The following is a 21585-nucleotide window of genomic DNA, read 5'->3' as shown; positions in this document are numbered from 1 at the left end:
TACATACTATTTAAATTTAAATTATCATAAACCACATTAATTTACTTAATCTAGATAACCGTTTGAATCACCATTCTACATACTATTTAAATTTAAATTATCATAAACCACATTAATTTACTTAATCTGATGTTATCTAGCTATCTTACATGTTTTTTTTATTACTTTTTACGTTTGAATCACCATTCTACACCCGCCTCTCCCAGGCCGGGCCCACTTACATCTAGCAGCTTTCATAGGTCATAGACTGCCCTCACAGACCAACACATGTCTTTTCTGCACACTTTGTCCTCACTCGTGTTCCCGGTCGGTCACCCATCCCAAATTGCTCCAGGTCAAGCACGCTTAACCTGGAGTTCTTTGGAGATTGGCTTCCGGAAAAGAAGTTGCAACTTGTTGATATGAGTATTCTATTAATCCTATTAAACCCTAGGCCGGGATGTTACACCCTCACCCCCTTAAGAGAGATCGACGGGGGCACCCCCTTAAGAGAGATCGACGCCCCCGTCGATCAACCCCAGACCAGAAACATCCTCTTTGAATCACCATTCTACATACTATTTAAATTTAAATTATCATAAACCTTTAAATTATCATAAACCACATTAATTTACTTAATATGATGTTATCTAGCTATCTTACATGTTTTTTTATTGTTATCATACTAAATTCCCGTAGCAATGTGTAACGACCCGCCTCTCCCAGGCCGGGCCCACTTACATCTAGCAGCTTTCATAGGCCATAGACTGCCCTCACAGACCAACACATGTCTTTTCTGCACACTTTGTCCTCATGTCTTTTCTGCACACTCTCGTGTTCCCGGTCGGTCACCCATCCCAGACCAACACATGTCTTTTCTGCACACTTTGTCCTCATGTCTTTTCTGCACACTTTGTCCTCACTCGTGTTCCCGGTCGGTCACCCATCCCAAATTTATCTTACATGTTTTTTATTGTTATCATACTAAATTCCCGTAGCAATGTGTAACGACCCGCCTCTCCCAGGCCGGGCCCACTTACATCTAGTGGCTTTCATAGGTCATAGACTGCCCTCATCCCAAATTTTGTCCTCACTCGTGTTCCCGGTCGGTCACCCATCCCAAATTGCTCCAGGTCAAGCACGCTTAACCATGGAGTTCTTTGGAGATTGGCTTAATCTGATGTTATCTAGCTATCTTACATGTTTTTTTATTGTTATCATACTAAATTCCCGTAGCAATGTGTAACGACCCGCCTCTCCCAGGCCGGGCCCACTTACATCTAGCAAGCACGCTTAACCATGGAGTTCTTTGGAGATTGGCTTAATCTGATGTTATCTAGCTATTTGTTATCATACTAAATTCCCGTAGCAATGTGTAACGACCCGCCTCTCCCAGGCCGGGCCCACTTACATCTAGCAGCTTTCATAGGTCATAGACTGCCCTCATCCCAAATTTTGTCCTCACTCGTGTTCCCGGTCGGTCACCCATCCCAAATTGCTCCAGGTCAAGCACGCTTAACCATGGAGTTCTTTGGAGATTGGCTTAATCTGATGTTATCTAGCTATCTTACATGTTTTCTTATTGTTATCATACTAAATTCCTGTAGCAATGTGTAACGACCCGCCTCTCCCAGGCCGGGCCCACTTACATCTAGCAAGCACGCTTAACCATGGAGTTCTTTGGAGATTGGCTTAATCTGATGTTATCTAGCTATCTTACATGTTTTTTTATTGTTATCATACTAAATTCCCGTAGCAATGTGTAACGACCCGCCTCTCCCAGGCCGGGCCCACTTACATCTAGCAGCTTTCATAGGTCATAGACTGCCCTCACAGACCAACACATGTCTTTTCTGCACACTTTGTCCTCACTCGTGTTCCCGGTCGGTCACCCATCCCAAATTTTGTCCTCACTCATGTTCCCGGTCCTCACTCGTGTTCCCGGTCGGTCACCCATCCCAAAGATTGGCTTCCGGAAAAGAAGTTGCAACTTGTTGATATGAGTATTCTATAACACTTTGTTCTCACTCGTGTTCCCGGTCGGTCACCCATCCCAAATTGCTCCAGGTCAAGCACGCTTAACACCGCGAGAGTCGGCACTGATACCATTTTGTAACGACCCGCCTCTCCCAGGCCGGGCCCACTTCCGGTCTACACCGGCTATGCGCACCATGCCTGCGCAACTGCGACACACGCGCCCGTGAAACCGCGAGAGTCGGCTCTGATACCATTTTGTAACGACCCGCCTCTCCCAGGCCGGGCCCACTTACATCTAGCAGCTTTCATAGGTCATAGACTGCCCTCACAGACCAACGCATGTCTTTTTTGCACACTTTGTCCTCACTCGTGTGCACCCGAGAAGAATTTCCCGGTCGGTCACCCATCCCAAATTGCTCTAGGTTGCTTAACCCTGGAGTTCTTTGGAGATTGGCTTCCGGAAAAGAAGTTGTAACTTGTTGATATGAGTATTCTATTAATCCTATTAAACCCTAGGCCGGGATGTTACACAATGCGTGGGGTTTCACCTATTTTTATATAGAAAGAAACACAACTAATTATTAACCTCTAATTGCCCATAACCGTGCAGCAAGCTAAAATATATAGAAAGAAACACAACTAATTATTAACCTCTAATTGCCCATAACCGTGCAGCAAGCCGAACCACGACTGAGAACCTACAGGTTACCCACTTTTTTTGGCCTACAATTGTATTCACGGGCCGGTACACTTGCATATCTCTACCCACAAGCACTACGACAACTTCAAATGGCTCGCATTACAAGTCACAAGCCAGTCAATCATCGGTGAAACAAGCTCAAAGCTTCCACTAAACCTGCCTACCGGCGTCACAAATTCAGTTTGTCAAGTACAAAATCTTGGATCAAGCAACGCGGCCAACCAAGATAAGGCAAAAACCCGACTGCTCTTCCCAAAATATGGTGATCGTGCAGCCACTGCCCCGTGTAGAGGGAGCTTCTATCGGTGACACCATTGTTGTCACCTTTCGTTAGCATCTGCCTTACGCCGCCGTCGTGTCGCTCGTGGAGCTCGATGACGCGATGAACGATGGGGACGGGGTGGAGTTCGGTGCTGAAGAGGACGATGTCCCCGGCGCGGATGTTGTCGTCGCCGTCACCGTCGTTGCGCCGCTCCCGTACGATGAGCATGTCGCCCCGCCGGATCCCTGGCTCCATGCTGCCGGAGACGACCACCGTCGCCGTGGTCCCCGTCGCCTTCCCCAGTAGCAGAAGCGACAACAGGAGGATCGTCACCAGCCATGTGGGGTCGAAGCGGATGACGACGTCGGCCAGGACGCGCCGTGGGTGGTTGTTGTTCCCGCCGCGGCCGCGCGCGATCCATCGGGTGTGTCGCCGTGCGCGGACGCGTTATTGAACGAGCGGGATCGAGATTTTGTATATGTGGGTGTGGCGCGGTGGAGGAGATCGACTCCTCAACGGAATCGGGGAGTTTTTCCGCGGCACGCCTGCACGTACGTACGGGTACGGGGCAGGTGTCTCTCCGATTCCATCTGCTGCCCGGTTCAAACTCTCAAATATAAGTAAAAGAAATCGGTTTTGCTAAAAAAAATACTGGTGTACTCGCATTACAAGCAGTAAATTACAAGCGGCTGTATTACAAAAACTAAGACTCGTAATAATTAGTTAACTTACCAAAATCTAGCCAATGCATTTACGGGTGAATTATAAGCAACGGTATTACATCTCGGCAGTTGTCTAGAGTTTTAGTAAGCTCGGACTGAAGGTCCTGAGCATTACATTATCTCCTTTTTCACTTTGTACACTTGTACAGTTTTACTCCTCTATTTAATTAAAACAGTGGCAGATTCAAAAAATTTTATGAGCTCGGGCAAACCTAGCAAACAAACAAAAAATATACAAGTCTATATAATACATAGATCATTTTAACATGAGCATTTGCTTTATAAGTTTGTGTTAAGCACATCTGTCGATGTGGTGTTGCTTCATACGGCCTAGCAGTGAACTAAGCAATGTAATTAGCAAGCTAATTAAGTGTTAATCTATGGATGCATAGCTGCATTTGCTAAGCGGAGCCTGAGCCATTGCCCATGGTAGCCGGGTCTGGCTCCGCCACTGAATAAAAATGATGGTTCGTTGTTTCAAGGAGTAATTAGGTTGTATTATTTTTGGTGAGTTTTCCAACTCACACCCCTCGTGTTCCACATGCACGTTTTTCAAACGGCTAAATACGATATGTTTTTTCTAAAAATTTTCTATATAAAAGCTGCTTTAAAAAGTAAATACTTAATTAATCATAACAAAATGCGTCGCTCTATTTTGCATGCAAAGGAGGTGAGTTCCCCATCTCACCTCCGGAACACAGCCTTAGTTAACTTACCAAAATCTAGGCAATGCATTTACAGGTGCTCGCATTTGGCGTTTTTTTTTGCGAGGCATTTGGCTATTGTTGATGAGATGTCTATGACAACTTCAAAAATATCAAAACAATACGGTTTCAATAAATCTTTTAATATGCTTATACGGTACTATGTGTGTTTATAATAATGAGTGTATATATATTTATGTAAGAACACGTGTCGTCTCGAAAAAAAATTAGACAATGCAGATGCGACGAACTCGTCAATACTTCTTAGCCGTTTAGGTTTGGGCTATTACTGACCTAGTGCGCTTCTAGTGCACTCCTAATTACTGTCTTACCGACAGATCCAGAGGCTGGACACCACACCGTATTCACACTCCTGGAGATAGGAGTGTTAATTCAATGAATCAATGGTCAACGGCCTCTGTCAGTTCGATCTAGCATTAGTAAGGCCTGTTTAGTTCCGAAAATAAAATTTTTCATGCTGTCACGAATGTTTAAACACATGTATAGAGTATTAAATATAGAAAAAAACCAATTACACAGATTGCGTGTAAATTGCGAGACGAATCTTTTAAGCGTAATTACGCCATGATTTGACAATGTGGTGCTACAGTCAACATTTGCTAATGATAGATTAATTAGGCTTAATAAATTCGTCTCGCATTTCCTGGCGGTATCTGTAATTTGTTTTGTTATTAGACTACGCTTAATACTTTAAATGTGTATCCGTATATCCGATGTGACAACCAAGCTTAAAAATTTTCTTCAACTAAACAAGGCCTAATTCTCGCCACCTTTGGAACATATCTACTCTGTGTCTAATTACTACTAGCAATAGACACGTGCTACGCTGCGTGTGGACAAAAAAGAGATCCAAATATGTTCATGAAATGTAACTTGAGTTAACATTTACATCCTGCAAGGACATACTACAGTCCAAGATATGAGGAAAACAATACTTTGATACAATATTGTTGAAAAATCTAAACCATATATAAATGATCAAACCTCTATTTGTTTATCTGTACTGACATAGTGGCGATTTGGAAAGACAAATAGTGCCATTGGGCCACTCTACCCTGTTTTGTTTCAAGTACACTAATGCATATATTCTCTAGCCCTGACAAAAGCAAACATAATACTGAAATTAGTACATAACTTATCAACTTTGAGATAAGCTTTAGATATTTTGCAAGAAAGTTCATCACAAAGTCTGAAACAATAATATAGCTTGAAAAGCAAAGCGATTAAATAAAAATAGAATTGTTTCAACCATTTGCACAAATATGCAACCAATATGTGATAACATATGATAATCAGTGAAATAGTTCCACCAAACTAATAATATATTATCTCAGCGGTATGTGGTATGGGATGCCAACTTTGAATGAATACACCATGGATTATCTTAGAACCCAATAGAACTCAGGGTAAATTTTCAGATTCATCAGTACTACAAAAGTAACTCATAGGGCAACTGAATCCAACCAGATTGTTTAAAACCATTGATGCAGGCCGAAAGGCTAATCCGGAATAGAAAATTGCCTTAACTTTTAAATGAACACTTCAGGGGTGAAATCTTGGATTTTGAACAATGGTTTTGCAAGTACATGATTCTTGTTGAAATCTTTCAGTTTTAGTTCTTGTTGATATTATAGGCAGGTTTGAACAAAGACCAAATCAGAAGTGACACATAATAAAAAAGGATGTACACCGGAAGTAGTAGCTGGAAACATTGGTCCATCATATTTATTTTATAATCTAAAATTTCTTGTGTACATAGCCATGAGCAAAACCAGCAGAAAATGCATATCTGATTGATCCCAATAACAGTAATAAAGCCTAATGTCCCCAGTACAATTGAACAATCTGTGAGTGCCACCTAAAGAAAATGGTAGCAAAATAAATTACTTTGATTTCTATGTTTAACAGTTGGCATTAACGAAAGAGTGTTATCTTAGATACCTTCTTGTCATGCACAAACCTTCTTAGGACATGGCATAGTAAATTGGTCCATGCTGTTGCATATGAAGCACCAACGTGGTAACTGAACTCCAGAAAGAAGCGATGAACAGGAATCAATACACTATGGCCTACAATAGCAATGAGAATTACTATGTCCCACAATGTAATTGGAATCTAGATAATATCATACTTCATATTTACGCAACCTCATTATAGAATCAATAATTTGCAGAGGTCACATAAAAACACCTAACCTCTTCAAAAGAGCCTGAAAAGAATACCTGCTCAGTTTGTGTGCATACTATTACCTCTAAGAATAAAAATAAATATATGAGAAATGTGTTTCATATCAAACTAAAAGAGTAGAGGGGAAAAAATAATGTGTGTCACTAAACAACATTGTTGATTCTAAGAAAAAAGTCCGAAACACAAACATATGCATTAACCGACTTGAACTTACCATAGACAACGAAGAAACTAGGCAATGAAAATAGGCATGTGCATTCTAAGTGAAGACAGCTACAACTAAGAACAAATAATGCGACGCGGAAATTAGCAATTTAGCATACATAGCAGATGCAAAAGAAAAGCAGGATGGTGGCTGAGGAAGGGTATATAGGACCAACATACATGTCCTAGCAGCATGAATGGACAGCAAGACTTGAAGCAAGGGATGCCCAGCCCTGCTAACCTCCACCTGCTATCTTCTCACCAAATTGGGCGGCGTAATCGCCTCAATGTTAACCCATGGCAATGATTCGTATTAGTACTGCAAGCACTCATGTGTAAACAGGTAAAACTAATCCTTTTTTAAGTACCAATAAGAAAATAAATAAATCAAACTCATCCCTATTCTTTCCCATATGAGCCGAGGAAAAAAAACTGAACACAACCTACTTGTTATATATGTTGCTCAAATCACATTCATGAACAGATATTGCTTTGTCCGTGTATCTTGGACATGCCAATTGGGATTTTAGAGATCCATAAAATTAGACATCACAAATTCACAATTGGGATTGTATATTGCTTACAGACAGAACGGAAGGTTACTCTGGGCTCCTCGATGTGACTCCAATGCGTATCAGTAGGTGATCCAGGCAAGATGTCATATTATTTCAGCGCAAATAGCCCAACAATATCAGGTTGCCTCTCCCGGAGAAAAATAAAATGAAAAGCAGAAAAAACGTAGGAAAGACTGAGCCATTGTTGTTCCTTACCGTCGACCTGACCAAGCCACTAGCCGTCGTCGTTCCTAGCTAGGGGTGAAAACGGTCGGAAACGATCGGGAAACACCCTAAACCATTACCGCAACCATATTATTTTTCGGAAACGGAATCGATAACGGTAAGCCGGTAACGGAAACAATAACGGAAATATCGGTAAATCAAAAATGGAATTATTCAATCGGAAACATGTCGGTATCGATCAGAAGTTGATAATTACTGTCGGAAACATCGAACAATAACATTTAGCTAGCAATAGAATGATTGCTTGAGCAGAACAAAAGTTCATACTCACTCCATTCAACAGAAATACATACAACATAGCAAGTCCACTAGAACCATAACCACAGAAACACAATAACATTGTTGGACAGGATAACAATCACCGGGTCTCACATTAGTACATTACATAAATTTGCCATAGTCCCATAGACTCAAAGCATGGGCATATTCTTGAATTATTCCCCAAGTCCTCAATCAATCATCAGAGTCCATATATTCTTCCACCTACAATGTTGCAATGTAATTTCAGCCCAATGAACATAATTCATAACGTAAATAACTAGCATTAATTCTTAAATTCAGATTGCTAGCAAAGAAACAAACTGATCTGTACTCACCTCAACCATTAATGTTTCAGCAAGTAACTCTGTGACATCAAGATCAGTCACAATTGACACAACATTCTTACGTTCTACAAAGTTCAAATAGAGATAAATCAACAAGGTAGTTCTGATCTGTTACACCTACATGCAAAGAAAATGAAGGATTTAATTTTTTTTCACCTTTTCTTGCAGCAGCTATCCAGTCTTTGGTACATATCAATGCTTCAACAATCTCAGGATCAAGGCGGCTACGATATGGATCAATGACACGGCCACCAGCACTAAAGGCAGATTCAGAAGCAACAGTTGACACTTGCATTGCAAGAACATCACGAGCAAGCAAAGAGAGAACAGGATAAACATCTGCATTGTCCTTCCACCATAATAAAATATCAAATGTATTCTCACTGGCTTTGTCAAGTAGTAAAGGTTCTTCTGCCACGTATTTCTTCAGATCATTCCCAACAATCTGAGATTGGTTTGTTTGCTTCTTATACAGGTACTTGTCAAGTTCACTATCAAAATCATTTGCATCTTCTTCTACAGCTGGTTCATTGCTAGATTGAGGTGCATTACTATTTGGAGGGGGTGCAGCAGCAACATAAAAATTACATGGTCTTTATGGTAGAGAGAAATTCATCAAACTTAACCTGAAGCAAATCACCATAAAACTTTTTCATGTAGAAATGAACAATTATTGTCTTGAATCTAGGATCAAGAAAGCTTGCAACAGCAAGAGCAGTGTTTGACTTCTTCCAATATTTGTCAAACTTAGTATTCATAGATGCTGCCATGTTCTTAACCATGGTATCATTGCCTCTACTCCAAGACGTAAGCAACAGCTTAATTTCACAAAATCCTCTGTAAAATAAGTTTGCTGTAGGATATAAAATACCAGAGAATAGATTGGTAAGATCACTGAATTTTTTCAGGCACATACATACTTTACTTGCTTTTTCCCATTGTTCAGGGAGAGGGCATATGCTCTCATACTTGCGACGTTCCTTACTCGTAAGCCTCTGAAAAGCTTTCTTATAATACAAAGCATCCCTCAACATCATATAAGTTGCATTCCATCTTGTACAACAATCGGTTGAGAGTCCTCTGGTTGTGTCCAATTCACACTCAGAAGCACACTTCAAGAACTCCTCCCACTGCACCGTTGAGTTCTTTACAGATATCACAAACAATCTAATGTTCTGAATTGTTGTTGCTATTTCTTGCAAACCATCTTTAGCAATCAAATTCATAATGTGGTTGGCACATCTAACATGAAAAAACAAACCATCACATAATAAAGGACCATGCTTCTTGAGTTCACAAATTACATCCTTAACGGCCACTTCATTTGCAGATGCATTATCCAAAGACAAAGAAAACATTTTCTTCTCAACAAACCAATTCAATAGGCATGTAGTAAAGGTCTCTGACAACTTAACACCAGTGTGTCGTCCTTCTACATGGATGAAATTTGCAATCCTTTTCTGAATACGCCAATTATCATCAATCCAGTGCAAAGTGACACACATATATCCTTTATTCTGGTTTGATGTCCACATATCCATAGTTGCACAAATGCGGGATTTAACAAATTTCAGACATTCATACAATTTGTTCTTTTCTTCCAGATATATGCCTAAGATTTCTTTTCTAACAGTGACCTGGGACTTAATTGGAAAGTTAGGGCGTAGGGATTTAATGAAGTCAACAAAATATTCATGCTCAGCTATATTGAAAGGGTACTCATGCATGATTATTGCCAGATAAAACTTTCTTAAGCTAACTTCCTGATCATACCTGAATGGTTCAACAACAGTGATGTCCTTAGTAGCATCCTTTCCTGTTTTCAATTGCAATTGTTTTTTATCCACACTATGATATTTGCTCAAATGATTCCAAAATCCAGTTGTTCCCCTGTTGCTCTCACATCTATTATTGCTAGAAGGAGCTCTACACCCTTTAAAGTTGCACTTTGCCCACTTCTCTTCAACCAATTTGCCATTAATCTCTACTGTCTTTGTGTACTTAGTGAAATACTCCCAGACATCAGATGTGCACTTCTTGTGCTTCTTTGCCGGATGCAACTCATCATGGTCATCATTTTCTTCAACAACTGTATCATCACCAGCTACAACATTTGCACCTTCTGTCTGCGTACCACTTCCATCGGTGCCATTAGTTGCATGTGCAACTTCAACAGATACAGGTGTTCCAGATGCAGATGATATAGATAAACGCATTAAAGCCTGACTTGCACCTACCAAATCAAACAGTTTTGTTTAAATTAAATCTCAAATGCTAAATCAAACACCCATGCATCTGTTTTCATCTCAATACATGTATCAATAGGCTACAGAGAAGGAGTTTTTCACCTGGACTAGCAGAGGCTGAGCCGGCCAGCAAGCTCCCCGACGGCGTGCTAGAGGCATTGTTGCCGTGACGTGGTGGGGGCGGCCCCAACAGGACGCGACGTCGTGACGAAGCTTCGCCGGCTGGCGCTATCGTCTCTGGGGGACAGGAGGGTTGGGAACGGACGGGAGCTGACGCTGTGTTGGAGCCGCCGCGCCGCCGCGCCGCTGCGTTGGCGCCGCCGCGCTGCCACCTTGGCGTCGCCGCGCCGCCGCGCCGCCCCCTTGGCGACGCCGCGCTGCCGCGCCGCTGCGTTGGTGGCTCCGTGTCGCCGATGCGTACGACGGTACGAGTACGACGGCGCTGGTTGGAGTCGGAGCAGTCGAGGAGCTCTAGGGTTATGGATTTTATCAATTTAGGGTTATTGTTGGGCTGAGAAAATGGGCCAAAGAAAAATAACTTGGGCTCTAGCCTGGGATGTTTGTAAAACGGTAATTTACCGGAGTATATATACGGTAATTACCGGTATAATATGGTAACCGCACAAAACGGTCGGTAAATTACCAAACCATTTCCGATATCATTTCCATATTTTTTACCGTTTCCATTTCCGATTCCGACATTTACCGTTTCCGCAGCGTTCGGTCGGTCAAATTCGGTTGCGGTAGCCTGGTCGGCCGGTAATTACCGCTACCGTTTTCAACCCTATTCCTAGCCATCGACCTGATCGAGACCTAACCGTTCTCATCATAGTAATGGCCATGTCGCGACCCTCCTCCTTCCTTCTCCTCAATAGCTGCACTGCTGCTACCTCCTCCTCCTACCAAATCCGGCGGCCCCTGAGCCGGATCTGGCACTGAGCGGAGCTGAGAGGGGGAGAGGGGCGATGGAGGTGCGGAGAAGAAGAGCAACAGAGGGTGGTAGCGACGGCTTGCTCCCTCGCTTCCAAGGCTCCAAGTGGCCGGATCCACCGGCGGGAGACCGAACATCGGAGCAGGTGCGGCGGCCTTACTGGGGAGAGAGGCGGCGGCGGTATGGCGGCGGCGGGAGGAGGGCGAAGCGGCGATGCACGTGAGGAGAGGAGGGCGAGGCGGCACAGGCGAGAAGAGCGCCTGGCGGCCGAGTTGGACGTGAGACGCACGCAAGGCAGAGGCGGCTAGGGTTCTTGGCAAATCCAGGCCGTCCGTTCCCCTAATCCAACGATCTGATGATGGTGGAAGGGCAATCAGGCCGGGAAACGTGGACGGCCAGATCGACCCTAGCATGCGATCCAACAGCCATGTTAACATGGATCTACACGCTATTAGCGAAAAGAGCAAGGGTTTTTTTTTGAAAAAAATCAATGACGTGGCAGCCTAAATTTTCACCGCTCCCACGACGTTTAAGTAAAGTAACTAGCAATAGAAGTGCGCTACGCCGCGCCGCCCGAATCAATTGAAGTCCAATATGTTCAAGGAATAATATGTATCTATATTCACCTACAGCATTGGTTCATGTTTTCATCTATATCCTATAAACGACCCTTGTAAAAAAAATTGGAACACACAAAAAAATAGTGTCTAGGCTAAAGGAGGAAATCAAAAGTATAGGAAGTTTGAATAAATAGAAAAAAAAGGCAAATTACATGTCAATTACAATGAGTTTACAGAGGTTTCATGGTACCCCTTTTTCTCTATACGCTAGAATCACACTGGACTATTGGATGCTACAAACAGAAGACCATGCCAACTGGTGGTTCTATTAAATGCATGCAAAGCTAAAATGAACAGATAGAAAATGACCTTTTTTCAAGTGTAGCATGCCGATGCCCTAGTCAACAACAATCCTCCGTTATGTGCGATTAGTGACATCAGTACACCTGAAAAAAAGTATACTACCTCTGTCCTAAAATATATTGCAATTTTGAGTTGTGTACCTAAACATTCCTTTTAAGATATAGGGCCAGAAGTTATTACATTTTAGGACAAAAGTAATAGAAAGTTTTAATAACGTTAGTACAGCTAAAATATTATAGTATCAACCATTTATATATAGAGAGATAATATTTTCAGCCTGGCATCACAGTTCTAAACACATGAAACAATTTTTCTACCAGAAGTTCTATCTATTTTCGAAGCAGAGGTAGTACAAAGTGCTACTACCACATGGCAAAGTTTACGAGCGAAAGCATGCATGATCACTTAACCAAAGTATGGATGCAATAACATAAGCCTTATAGTTCTACATTGCATACTTCTTCAGGTAGGTCCCATTTTTTTCTTCTCTGGCCCTTTTGTAAGTAGCTGGCATAATATAAAATGTGGAAACAATGAGCTTTGTAGAGCACAGCAGCAGCATGTTACACTATAGTTTGACGAAACAAATTGGCTCCACAACTTTTAGGATTTAAAAGTGTGGTTTCACAATTAATGAAAAAAACATGTGTAAAAAAGACCGGTGAACTAAACAGTGAAATAATCTCTCTCTGAGCATAGACATGTAAAAGCAAACCAACTGAAAGACAGAATATTAAAAAGATTGACTCATGATATTGCTTTACCATTGGATCGTAACGGTTAGGACATGTCTAGGAAAACATTCCCATTGAACCAGTTGATGCACAAACTAAATTGAAATGTACCTTCAAAAGAAATTTGTGTCTGTTTCCATGATGGACCCAATCCATATCCATTTATTTTTGCGACCTAATAAAAAAGAAAATAGAGGCATGTCATGAAGCATGAATAAATAAAGGTCATTCTAGAGACTGATAATGTTTTCATCACTCAAAAATGGAATCATCTTTCTTTTCATCACTCAAAGGAATGTTATCAGTCACCCTTCGTGTTTTGTACAGAAATATGGCATGAAGGATTAATCTCTCTAAATTTTGCTAAGATATTCTACAAAATCTAAAAGAATATGATGCCTTACTACTTAAATAAATGAGCATTCTCTTTTGTACAGAGAAATTCCTTTCACCATCTAGGCATTTATATAGTTGGAACAAAAAACCTGAGCAGCAAAAATGGTGGACAGAATGAAAGACTTCACTGAGTTAAATGCTGCTACCATATATTAGATGATCATACATGAACATTGATGTGAAGCTGAAGCATGCATGCAGTGTATGCACTTCAAGCAGATGCAAACAACACATCAATACCAATCAAGAAGATAAGATTACAGAATGAAAGAACTGTACAAAGGTAATGGCAAATAACGGTACAGATTTCTTTCGAGCTAACATAAATATTTATGCATGGAAATTTTAGGAAATATAGTAGATGAACAAAAATAAACCATATGGAAATTGGTGTGGAGCATACCTGTAATGAATGTGCTTCGAGCATATAGCATACATCACTGAAAATGAGGAACACAGTACAGCAGCATATGAAAAACTCTTTTGATGTACATTCAAGAGGTAAGCCATGTGTACTTGCAGCTTCCAAAACTGTCTGAATATGAAAATACACCCTGCAGCACAAATGGGAACAAATAAACCTATCAACATTATCGTTTTGCCCCCCATAGTAGTATATGCAATTCCTGACTGAATAAATAATAATCATAGCATATAGAAATTTTAGTAGCAGTGTGCATTGCTTCAAGCTAAAAAAGTTTGATCACACATGACAGTGTTGAGGTACATGTAGAGGGAAATTTTTCTATATAACATACACACTGTAACTAAATCAAGCCTCACACGTTAGAAGCAAATCAAAGCTGTAATCATCAAGAACTAATGTCCAATCACTTCCTTCCTTCTCATGTCACTGAGGTAGAACAACAAAGGAAAAGAGAGAGAATGAACGACCAGCAGGCAGGCAACCATCGTTGCCGAGCCGCGGTTGCCTTCGTCGCGGTCGTGGCCGAGCCTACTCTCTCCCTTCCCTTCTCATGGCACTGAGCGAGGTGCTCATGGAGAGGGAGAGGAGAAGAGGGTGTGGCGGCGGCCTGCTGACTCCGTCCGGCCGACGACCGGATCCACTGGAGGGGGAGGCCAAGGCCGATGAATCAAATGGTCGGAGAGGGCTTGGGAGGCAGTGGCGTGGCAGGGATGAAAGAGGAGAAAGGGCGGCGGCGACGGCTCTAGTTCCTCTCTAGGGCGCAGAATCCGCCGGCAAGGAGAATGGGATCACCGGATCCGGCGGCCCTAGCCTCCTCACTGGGAGGTCCGGCGGGGAGGGAGCGGCGATGGCGTCACGGCGAGATGGCTTGTTGAGGGAGTGGAGGCGGCGATGGCGGCACGGCGAGATGGTTGAGGGAGTGGAGGAGGAGGGAGTTGCGGCGGCGACGACGCACGCGAGGAAGGAGAAGGGCGAGGATGCGGCGCGATGGGGGGAGAAGGGCGAGACGGCGCGCATGGGAGAGGAGAGGACGGGCGGCTAGGGTTTGGACGGGTTGGCGAAATCCACACCGTCCGTTAGAGATCCAACGATCCCACGGGTGTGGAAGGGCCGCCAAAGGGGGAACGTGGACGGCCAGATCGAGCCTATCTCAAGATTGGACGGTGGACATAGCAAGGACCGGCGCGTAATTAATCAAAAGCATGGGGTTTATTTTGCAAAAGACGGCTGAGGTGGCACGCTAATCTTCAGCTATTCCCACGGCGTTTAAGTAAACTAATATATATACTTTCACATTTTTTTTTTACAGTAGATGACAACTAAGGGCTTCATCGGTTGGCCTTTCCTATTATTAAAGAATAGGAGTATATAATTATCGTTTATTTGGTTTTTTTGCTAAGTAACTTAAGTATGACAATTACTACTGTACTAGTTTTCAATGAGATAAATGATCAGAAGTTGTACTGTTCAAAAGTCAACCAAGCGAATAACTGTTTCCAACGCGAGTCGCGACAAACCGTTTGAACCGGCTAAAGTGGAGCGGAATGGGCCGATTCAGCCCATGGACGGCCACAAATGATCTCGGCCTGGATCTCCAGCTGATTGGACATTGGCCTCCACGAAGAGCAGAGGGGTGGGAGGAGGCGGGAAAGCCGAGGTGCACGGCCGACGGGGGAGGGAAATGGAGGCTGACGGCGGCGCCGCCGGCGAGGAGGCGGAGGAGAGGAGGAGGAGGAGGAGCGAGCTCGGGTCCCTCGTGGAAGCCATCAAGTCCTCCGAGGTGCGTGCTCGTGCGGCTCCTCGTCCCCATTTGCTCCGTTAGGCCACTTCTAGGGTTTAGCTTGATACATTGTTCGAGTGCTGCGGCCGTGATTGGTTTCCACGAATAGAGAGTTCGGTCGAGTGGAATGGATGTAGATTTGGGGGGTGGGGATGGGGGAATGGATGTTTCTGGGTGGGATTTAAGATGAATCTCCCGAACTTCTGTAGGTGTTGGCCGTTGGGGTTTGGGGATTTGTGCGCGCTCTAGTTAATCCATACTCTTCCAGGCATTAATAACAACATGATCTGTATATAATAGCAGGTTTTGGAGAACAGAATTTCCCTTATCAACCAACTCGAGGATCCTTTTCAGTTGTGTGCAGATGATCTGGGCCTAGTAGTTGAAAGTCTGATCGTATCCTTTATTGCTTTATATCGGTATACTTGATATATCCAGAGACACGATGATATATGTAGCCAGTCGGATAGACTCACTGATTCATTGTTTCTTAGTGGACGTTGTCAGTGTTTTCTAGTAAGGAGTTTTCTTATGGTACCTTGACAACATCTTAGGCATCGTGGGATGATTCCACATGTTCCGGTGTATCACACTGCATGCTACACAAGTCAATTCTGCAGGTTGCTCTTAAATGCTCAGAATTAGATACAACCAATTGCTTGGGGCCATTTCTTACTCTTGGTTCAAAGGTACTTGTTGCCATTCCAAATGGAGTCTTGCTTCATCATAAGTGCCAGCTGTACCTACCTTGCCTGCCTATCTGCTTTCTGGCTCAACCAATCAAAACATTTGCTTGTTTTTTGGTGCACCTATGCCAGGCTGGTTCGTGGTGTGTGAGGCATCTCCTGTGGTCTGTTGAATCTATTGATGAATCTGAAGATGCCCAAGAGGAAGAACACTCCAGATTATTTCCTGAGGTCAAGGGCTTTGAGTCTCTCTCTCTCTCTCTCTCTCTTAAAAAAGATCTGTTTGTATTTCATTGCAATACATGTAGTTATCAGTAATAACAGAAAGAACATTTGTACATTACTCTCAATCACTACATTTTTTTTCAATGCAGACCTATGCAAGTGAACAGTACTACTCTCAATCACTACATTTTTTTCACCAGCTCATATTAGTTTATACTTAATTGTTCTACATTCTGGAGATTCATTACATCATTTATTCCTTTCTGTAACTGTGATTCTATCTAGAATGTTCCAATACAAGTTCAACTTATTTGACTGCAGATAATTGCACTGACCTTAAATATCTCTTCCAAGCACCTCCCTGTTGCATCTAAATGCATTGCCGAAGATACTGTGCATGCTGTTGGCGACTTTATTTTGGAGTTACTAACCCTGACTGAAAGCTCAATACTTGACAAGGTAACGGTTCAGTTCCTATATTACACAATGGTCGTATCAGGTGGTTTAACTTGCATGACCGAAATCTATATTTCTCTCCTTTTTTTTATGATCATGTTGCTTGATTTATGTCCTATAAGATAGTTTTATATGCTATCTTGCATATATATATCCTTCATCTCCTGAAAGTAACTTAGCAACAAAAATCTAAAGGGGAAATAGCAAATAATGGCCAACTAGAGTAAATATGTTACCTCCATGACATTACAATAACAATAGACCTTATCTGTTTCAAATTACTTACAAGTTTTGTTTACTCCTAAAGAGATGTTTTCTGTGAGAATATTGGAAATTCATCCTTTAATTGGAAGTGCTTCCTACCCTTGACTAATACATAGATTCGTCAGGCTAAAATTTATGTTTTTTTATCCAACTTTGATCATATGAGATGGTAGTGCTCTTTTCAAATCATTGAAATGCTAATATTGTAGAAATGGAGTCATTGTCTATGCTCTCTGTTGACAGAAACTCGGAACTACAGGACATGTTGCTAAGGCTGCACCTGTTTTTCTAGATGAAACCATCAAACTGTGCAGAGTGTACTCCGAGGCTGCAAAATCAGACCAGTGCATAATGAGCATGCCTAAAGAAGAGACAACTGAGGAACACAAAGAGACAGATCTTACTAGCAATATTGCCCAGATTACAGCATGCACTATTCAGTCCTTGTGTAAAATAGGAACCCATGCAGCATCCAGTGGTGGAAGCCAGGTGATTTTACTGAATATATCATGGAAGGGCATAATTTCCTTACTGCAGCTTGGTAAAGGGATGGTAGAAGAAAAGGTGAATGTAAGAGAGATTATTTTAATTCCTATCTCAGTTGCCATTGAATCTCTGAGGGTTGCTACTGAGAGATGGTGTGTACCATTACAAGAAGTCCTTGGTACCGCTGAAGCTAGAAGGGCTTTCTTACCAATCAAATATTTCCTAACGAACGCCGTTAGGATTTGTTCTATATATCCATCTGAAGCAATGGCAATATACAAGAGTATAATCCGGTGTGCACTGCTGATTTCACACTCAAGTATTCTGTTCTGCAGAAATCCCCGGTTGAAAGCAGCAAGTGAATTACTTTTTGAGTTATTGGAGCCTAGTTCCTTTCTTCTGTTAGACACACTTATGAAGTCAACAGAAGTAAGTCCAGAGTCTAAATGCCAGCTCGTGCAGTACTTTTTGGAAAAAGTACGAACCGGTAATCCAGAGTACACCGGAGAAGTTGATCATACAATGAATTTCGCTACATTGGGTTGCATTTTTTCTGTGGATTCTGATGTTGATAATATAAACAGGGCACTTTTACCTGCTGAATTTACTGTGTTCTTGCACTTCCTCAATGCTTCCCCATGGTTGAGGGAAGAGGTGGTCATTGAATTATGTAAGAAGCTACATCTGTTTCTTAATATTTTAACGTTGGAAGATGTCTACTCATATGTACTTGGCTGCCAAATTCCTGCACTAAGTAGTGATGATGATTCTCCTAAGGTTGTCTGGCAACCTGTATATACTTCTCTTATACAAGCCTTGAAGACTTTTATGATTGCTGCTTCTTCTTCAAGTGCTGCTTGGAGTGAGTTTGAAGTCTTCTTACTTGAGAACCTTTTCCATCCCCATTTCCTTTGCTTGGAAATTCTAACAGAGCTATGGTGTTTCTTCATGCATTATGCTGAAGCTGAAACTTCAACCTATTTAATCAATCAACTATTTCTTCTGTTAAAGACTCTAGCGTCACCAGAGGAAGTTCTTGCACCTCTCAGTGCTCTGAGGAAGCTTGCTCGTGCATCATGTAACATCTTGAGCTATGCATCGTCTGCAACAATTGATCAAATTTATACCATGCTGAATGATAGCTCTTCCAAGTCATCGATCTTGTACTTAGCACTGTTGATGGAAGGATTTCCTTTTGATTCATTATCTCGTGGTGTAAAGGAACATGCTGTGAAGACACTGTTCACTTCTTTTGCTGGGTATCTACAGAATCAGAACTACTTCAAGAATCATGGAGAAATCAACTTGCCAACTTCTTCTAGTTCGGGCATAATAGGGTTTCCTGTACATGCTCTAGCCTCTGCTTTCCAGAGTTGGTAAGTCCCTTGTCTCTTACTATTATTCAGTCTGATGCTAAAATGCTGCTTTTATTTTTGGAACCAAGGAAACAATTCTTTTGTACACAATATTTTATGCAGCGAAATAAAGGACGTTACCATTGATGAAAAAAGTATTGCTACTATGTTCAAGATCGCCACCTCTCTCATTAATCTTTATAGAACTTCACCTGATAGCAGTAAGAACCTCCTTGTCAAGCACATCAGTTCCATATTGGTTATTATTACGCACATGAGGCATCTTTGTGCGTTCAGTGAGTTGGAGAAGTTAACTTTGGAGTTGCACACTCTGTTCATGTCCAGTTTTGATAATTCAAATACAGCAATCTCTCAGTGCAAACCATCAATGGCTTCATTTATGGCAATTCTTGGTCACTTAAACACTACTGAAGACGATGCAAACCCACTTTGTTCTGCAATGTGGGATCTGTTCCATTTCTTGCTGAGGGAGCGGCATTGGGCACTCATTCACCTTGCAATGGGTTCCTTTGGGTACTTTGCCGCTCGCACTTCTTTTGCACAGCTCTGGAAATTTGTTCCTGTAGATGCTGCCCTTTCCTACACATGCACAGGGGTGGACATAGATGAGGATGGGTTTATGTCAGAATTGAAAGCCTTCCTTCAGAAAGAGGTAGCCTTGCGAGATGACAAATGGTCTGAAGAGCAAATATGTTCACTAGTTTCAGAGGGGAGAATGCTGAAGAAACTGGTTGAATCATGCTTGGAAATTCCTCTAGTTCCAGAGCCTGAGAAAGTTTCAATTACTAATTATGTGAAAACAAAGAAAAGGAAGATGCCAGATGGAATTTGTGAAGGAATGCCTGAGAATGTTTCAGTTACTAATGATGTGGAAACAAAGAAGAGGAAGATGCCAGATAGAATTTGTGAAGGAATGATGCTTGTACAGAACGGTCTCAAGATCATGCGGAGTGCTCTCAGTGAAACAGACTTGGCGGAGCTGAAGGACAGGTTTGCTGTACACTTGTCGCGCCTTGAGGACGCAGTTTCTCATCTTGCTAGTTTCTCTGATAAAATCTAAGATTCTCGTTGTTAATGTACATCCATCATGATTTCCAATTCAGTTTCTTCTTAGCGTTGAAGTGAAATACCGTTGTGATTGAGGCTGCTAATATGCTATGAATGACTGGAGCCCAACTTACAGTGAATGCACATGAAAGTAACTTTCTTTTCCCAAATGGATTTACCATAATACTAAAGTGTTTTTCTGCTTTCATAAAGTTTAATCCCTGCAGAGGACGCACAAACACACTTGTAAGATCATTGCACATGGAGCAAACAGCGCAACCATGAAACGCCCAAAGCAAAGCAACCCAACCCAAGGACGTGAGAACCAACGGCAAAACTTATGGCATGGTCGAGCACTCCAGGTACTATACTAGGCGAGATGGACACTGATCCGGAGCAGCGTCTCGGCGCCGTCGGTGACGTGCTGCCCGGTGGCGATCAGCGGGCGCACCTCGGCGAAGCCGCAGGCGCCCTTGAACTTGCCGGTGCCGCCGGTGATGGACAGCTTGCACATGGCGGATCCCACCTTGTAGACCCCGAAGAAGTTGAGCGTGTCGCCGTACTCGCCGCCCTCCATCATCGCCGTGAACGCCATCATCTGCGCCGACCCGTCGGCGGCGCTCGCCACGTACACGCCCTGCGCGCGGCCGAGCGGCTGCGCGCCGAGGTCCGGCCCGCTCGTGAGGACGTCGTCGATGACGGTGATGGTGCCGAACCCGAGGCTGAGCCCGTCGGGGCCGAGCTGCACCTGCGCCGCCGAGGCGCCCTTAGCCGGCTGCAGGAAACCAGCGCCGGAGAGGCCGGTGTCCAGCGGGATGCCGTTGTTGCCGTTGTACGTGGGGATGGCGCCATTGGAGTTGGGGATCGGGACGCCGTTCTTGGGCGTCGCGAAGCCGATGGGCCGCGCGAAGGGGACCTGCCCGTTGTAGATGTTGCCGAGCAAGCCGGTGATGGGCCGAGCCGTCGGGCTCGAGCCGCCGAGGATGTCGTGCATGTACAGCTCCAGGGGCTCGTGCGCGCCGCCCGCGGTGGCGCCTACACCACCGGAGACGCCGCCACCGCCATTCTGTGGGTTGGTGGCGGAGACGGCGGCACCTGTCGTCGTCGCGGCGGGTATCTGCGCATGGGTGGCGGCAATGTGGAGCACGGTGATGACAAGAGCGGCGAGAGGAATGGCTGGCGATTTGAAGCTAGACATCTTTGCCTCGCTGGTACGCGCGCTCTCGTCGTTAGAGCTCAGCAACTCAAGTCCTTGCGTGCATGTTGGTGATCACACGATTGGCAAGAAACGAGTTTATATATCAAATGCTTGTGCACTATTTCCAAGCGAGAACAAGTGAAGCAGTTGTGTTTTCGCACCTGAAACACCTGAAACGAAGAGGGAAGCAGTTGGGCTTGGTCCGCCATTACCGATACACACAAAACGATGACTTGGAAGACGAGGGAA

The 21585-nt window shown here is 43.3% G+C and overlaps 2 protein-coding genes across 4 annotated transcripts; one reads left to right on the top strand and one right to left on the bottom strand.

The window, feature by feature from the left end:
- Window positions 1-15449: 15449 nt before the first annotated feature.
- LOC127767676 (uncharacterized) lies at window positions 15450-20490 on the top strand. Of its 3 annotated transcripts, XR_008016493.1 has the most exons (8): window positions 15452-15598; window positions 15902-15994; window positions 16153-16287; window positions 16417-16515; window positions 16831-16968; window positions 17473-19091; window positions 19194-20289; window positions 20366-20490. XR_008016493.1 is itself a non-coding variant. In XM_052293088.1 (7 exons), the coding sequence occupies exons 1-7, from the start codon at window positions 15500-15502 to the stop codon at window positions 20149-20151; spliced, it is 3141 nt and encodes a 1046-aa protein (XP_052149048.1). In that variant the 5' UTR covers window positions 15452-15499; the 3' UTR covers window positions 20152-20300. The 3 variants fall into 3 exon arrangements, 2 of the variants coding, with proteins under 2 accessions (XP_052149049.1, XP_052149048.1); XM_052293088.1 differs by lacking the exon at window positions 20366-20490 and having other exon boundaries at window positions 19194-20300; XM_052293089.1 differs by lacking the exons at window positions 19194-20289; window positions 20366-20490 and having other exon boundaries at window positions 15450-15598; window positions 17489-17652.
- A 5-nt stretch (window positions 20491-20495) lies between these two features.
- Window positions 20496-21506, bottom strand: LOC127767677 (dirigent protein 16). Its single transcript, XM_052293091.1, has one exon. It carries the CDS (start codon window positions 21334-21336, stop codon window positions 20509-20511), a length of 828 nt encoding a protein of 275 aa, XP_052149051.1. The 5' UTR covers window positions 21337-21506; the 3' UTR covers window positions 20496-20508.
- Window positions 21507-21585: the final 79 nt, after the last annotated feature.

Source organism: Oryza glaberrima, chromosome 3 (genome assembly GCF_000147395.1).
Source record: "Oryza glaberrima chromosome 3, OglaRS2, whole genome shotgun sequence".
NCBI classification, from domain to species: domain Eukaryota; kingdom Viridiplantae; phylum Streptophyta; class Magnoliopsida; order Poales; family Poaceae; genus Oryza; species Oryza glaberrima.
The sequence above is the reverse complement of the archived record's forward strand: the minus strand, read 5'-3'. Positions and strand labels throughout refer to the sequence as shown.

What these genes read in the sequence shown, in the direction of transcription:
- LOC127767676 (XM_052293088.1), top strand. Translation starts at nt 15,500, where the DNA reads ATGGAGGCTGACGGCGGCGCCGCCGGCGAGGAGGCGGAGGAGAGGAGG. An exon ending in TTCTTACTCTTGGTTCAAAG is followed by an intron (nt 16,288 to 16,416) that starts GTACTTGTTGCC and finishes CACCTATGCCAG; the next exon opens with GCTGGTTCGTGGTGTGTGAG. An exon ending in AAAGCTCAATACTTGACAAG is followed by an intron (nt 16,969 to 17,472) that starts GTAACGGTTCAG and finishes CTCTGTTGACAG; the next exon opens with AAACTCGGAACTACAGGACA.
- LOC127767677 (XM_052293091.1), bottom strand. Translation starts at nt 21,336, where the DNA reads ATGTCTAGCTTCAAATCGCCAGCCATTCCTCTCGCCGCTCTTGTCATC.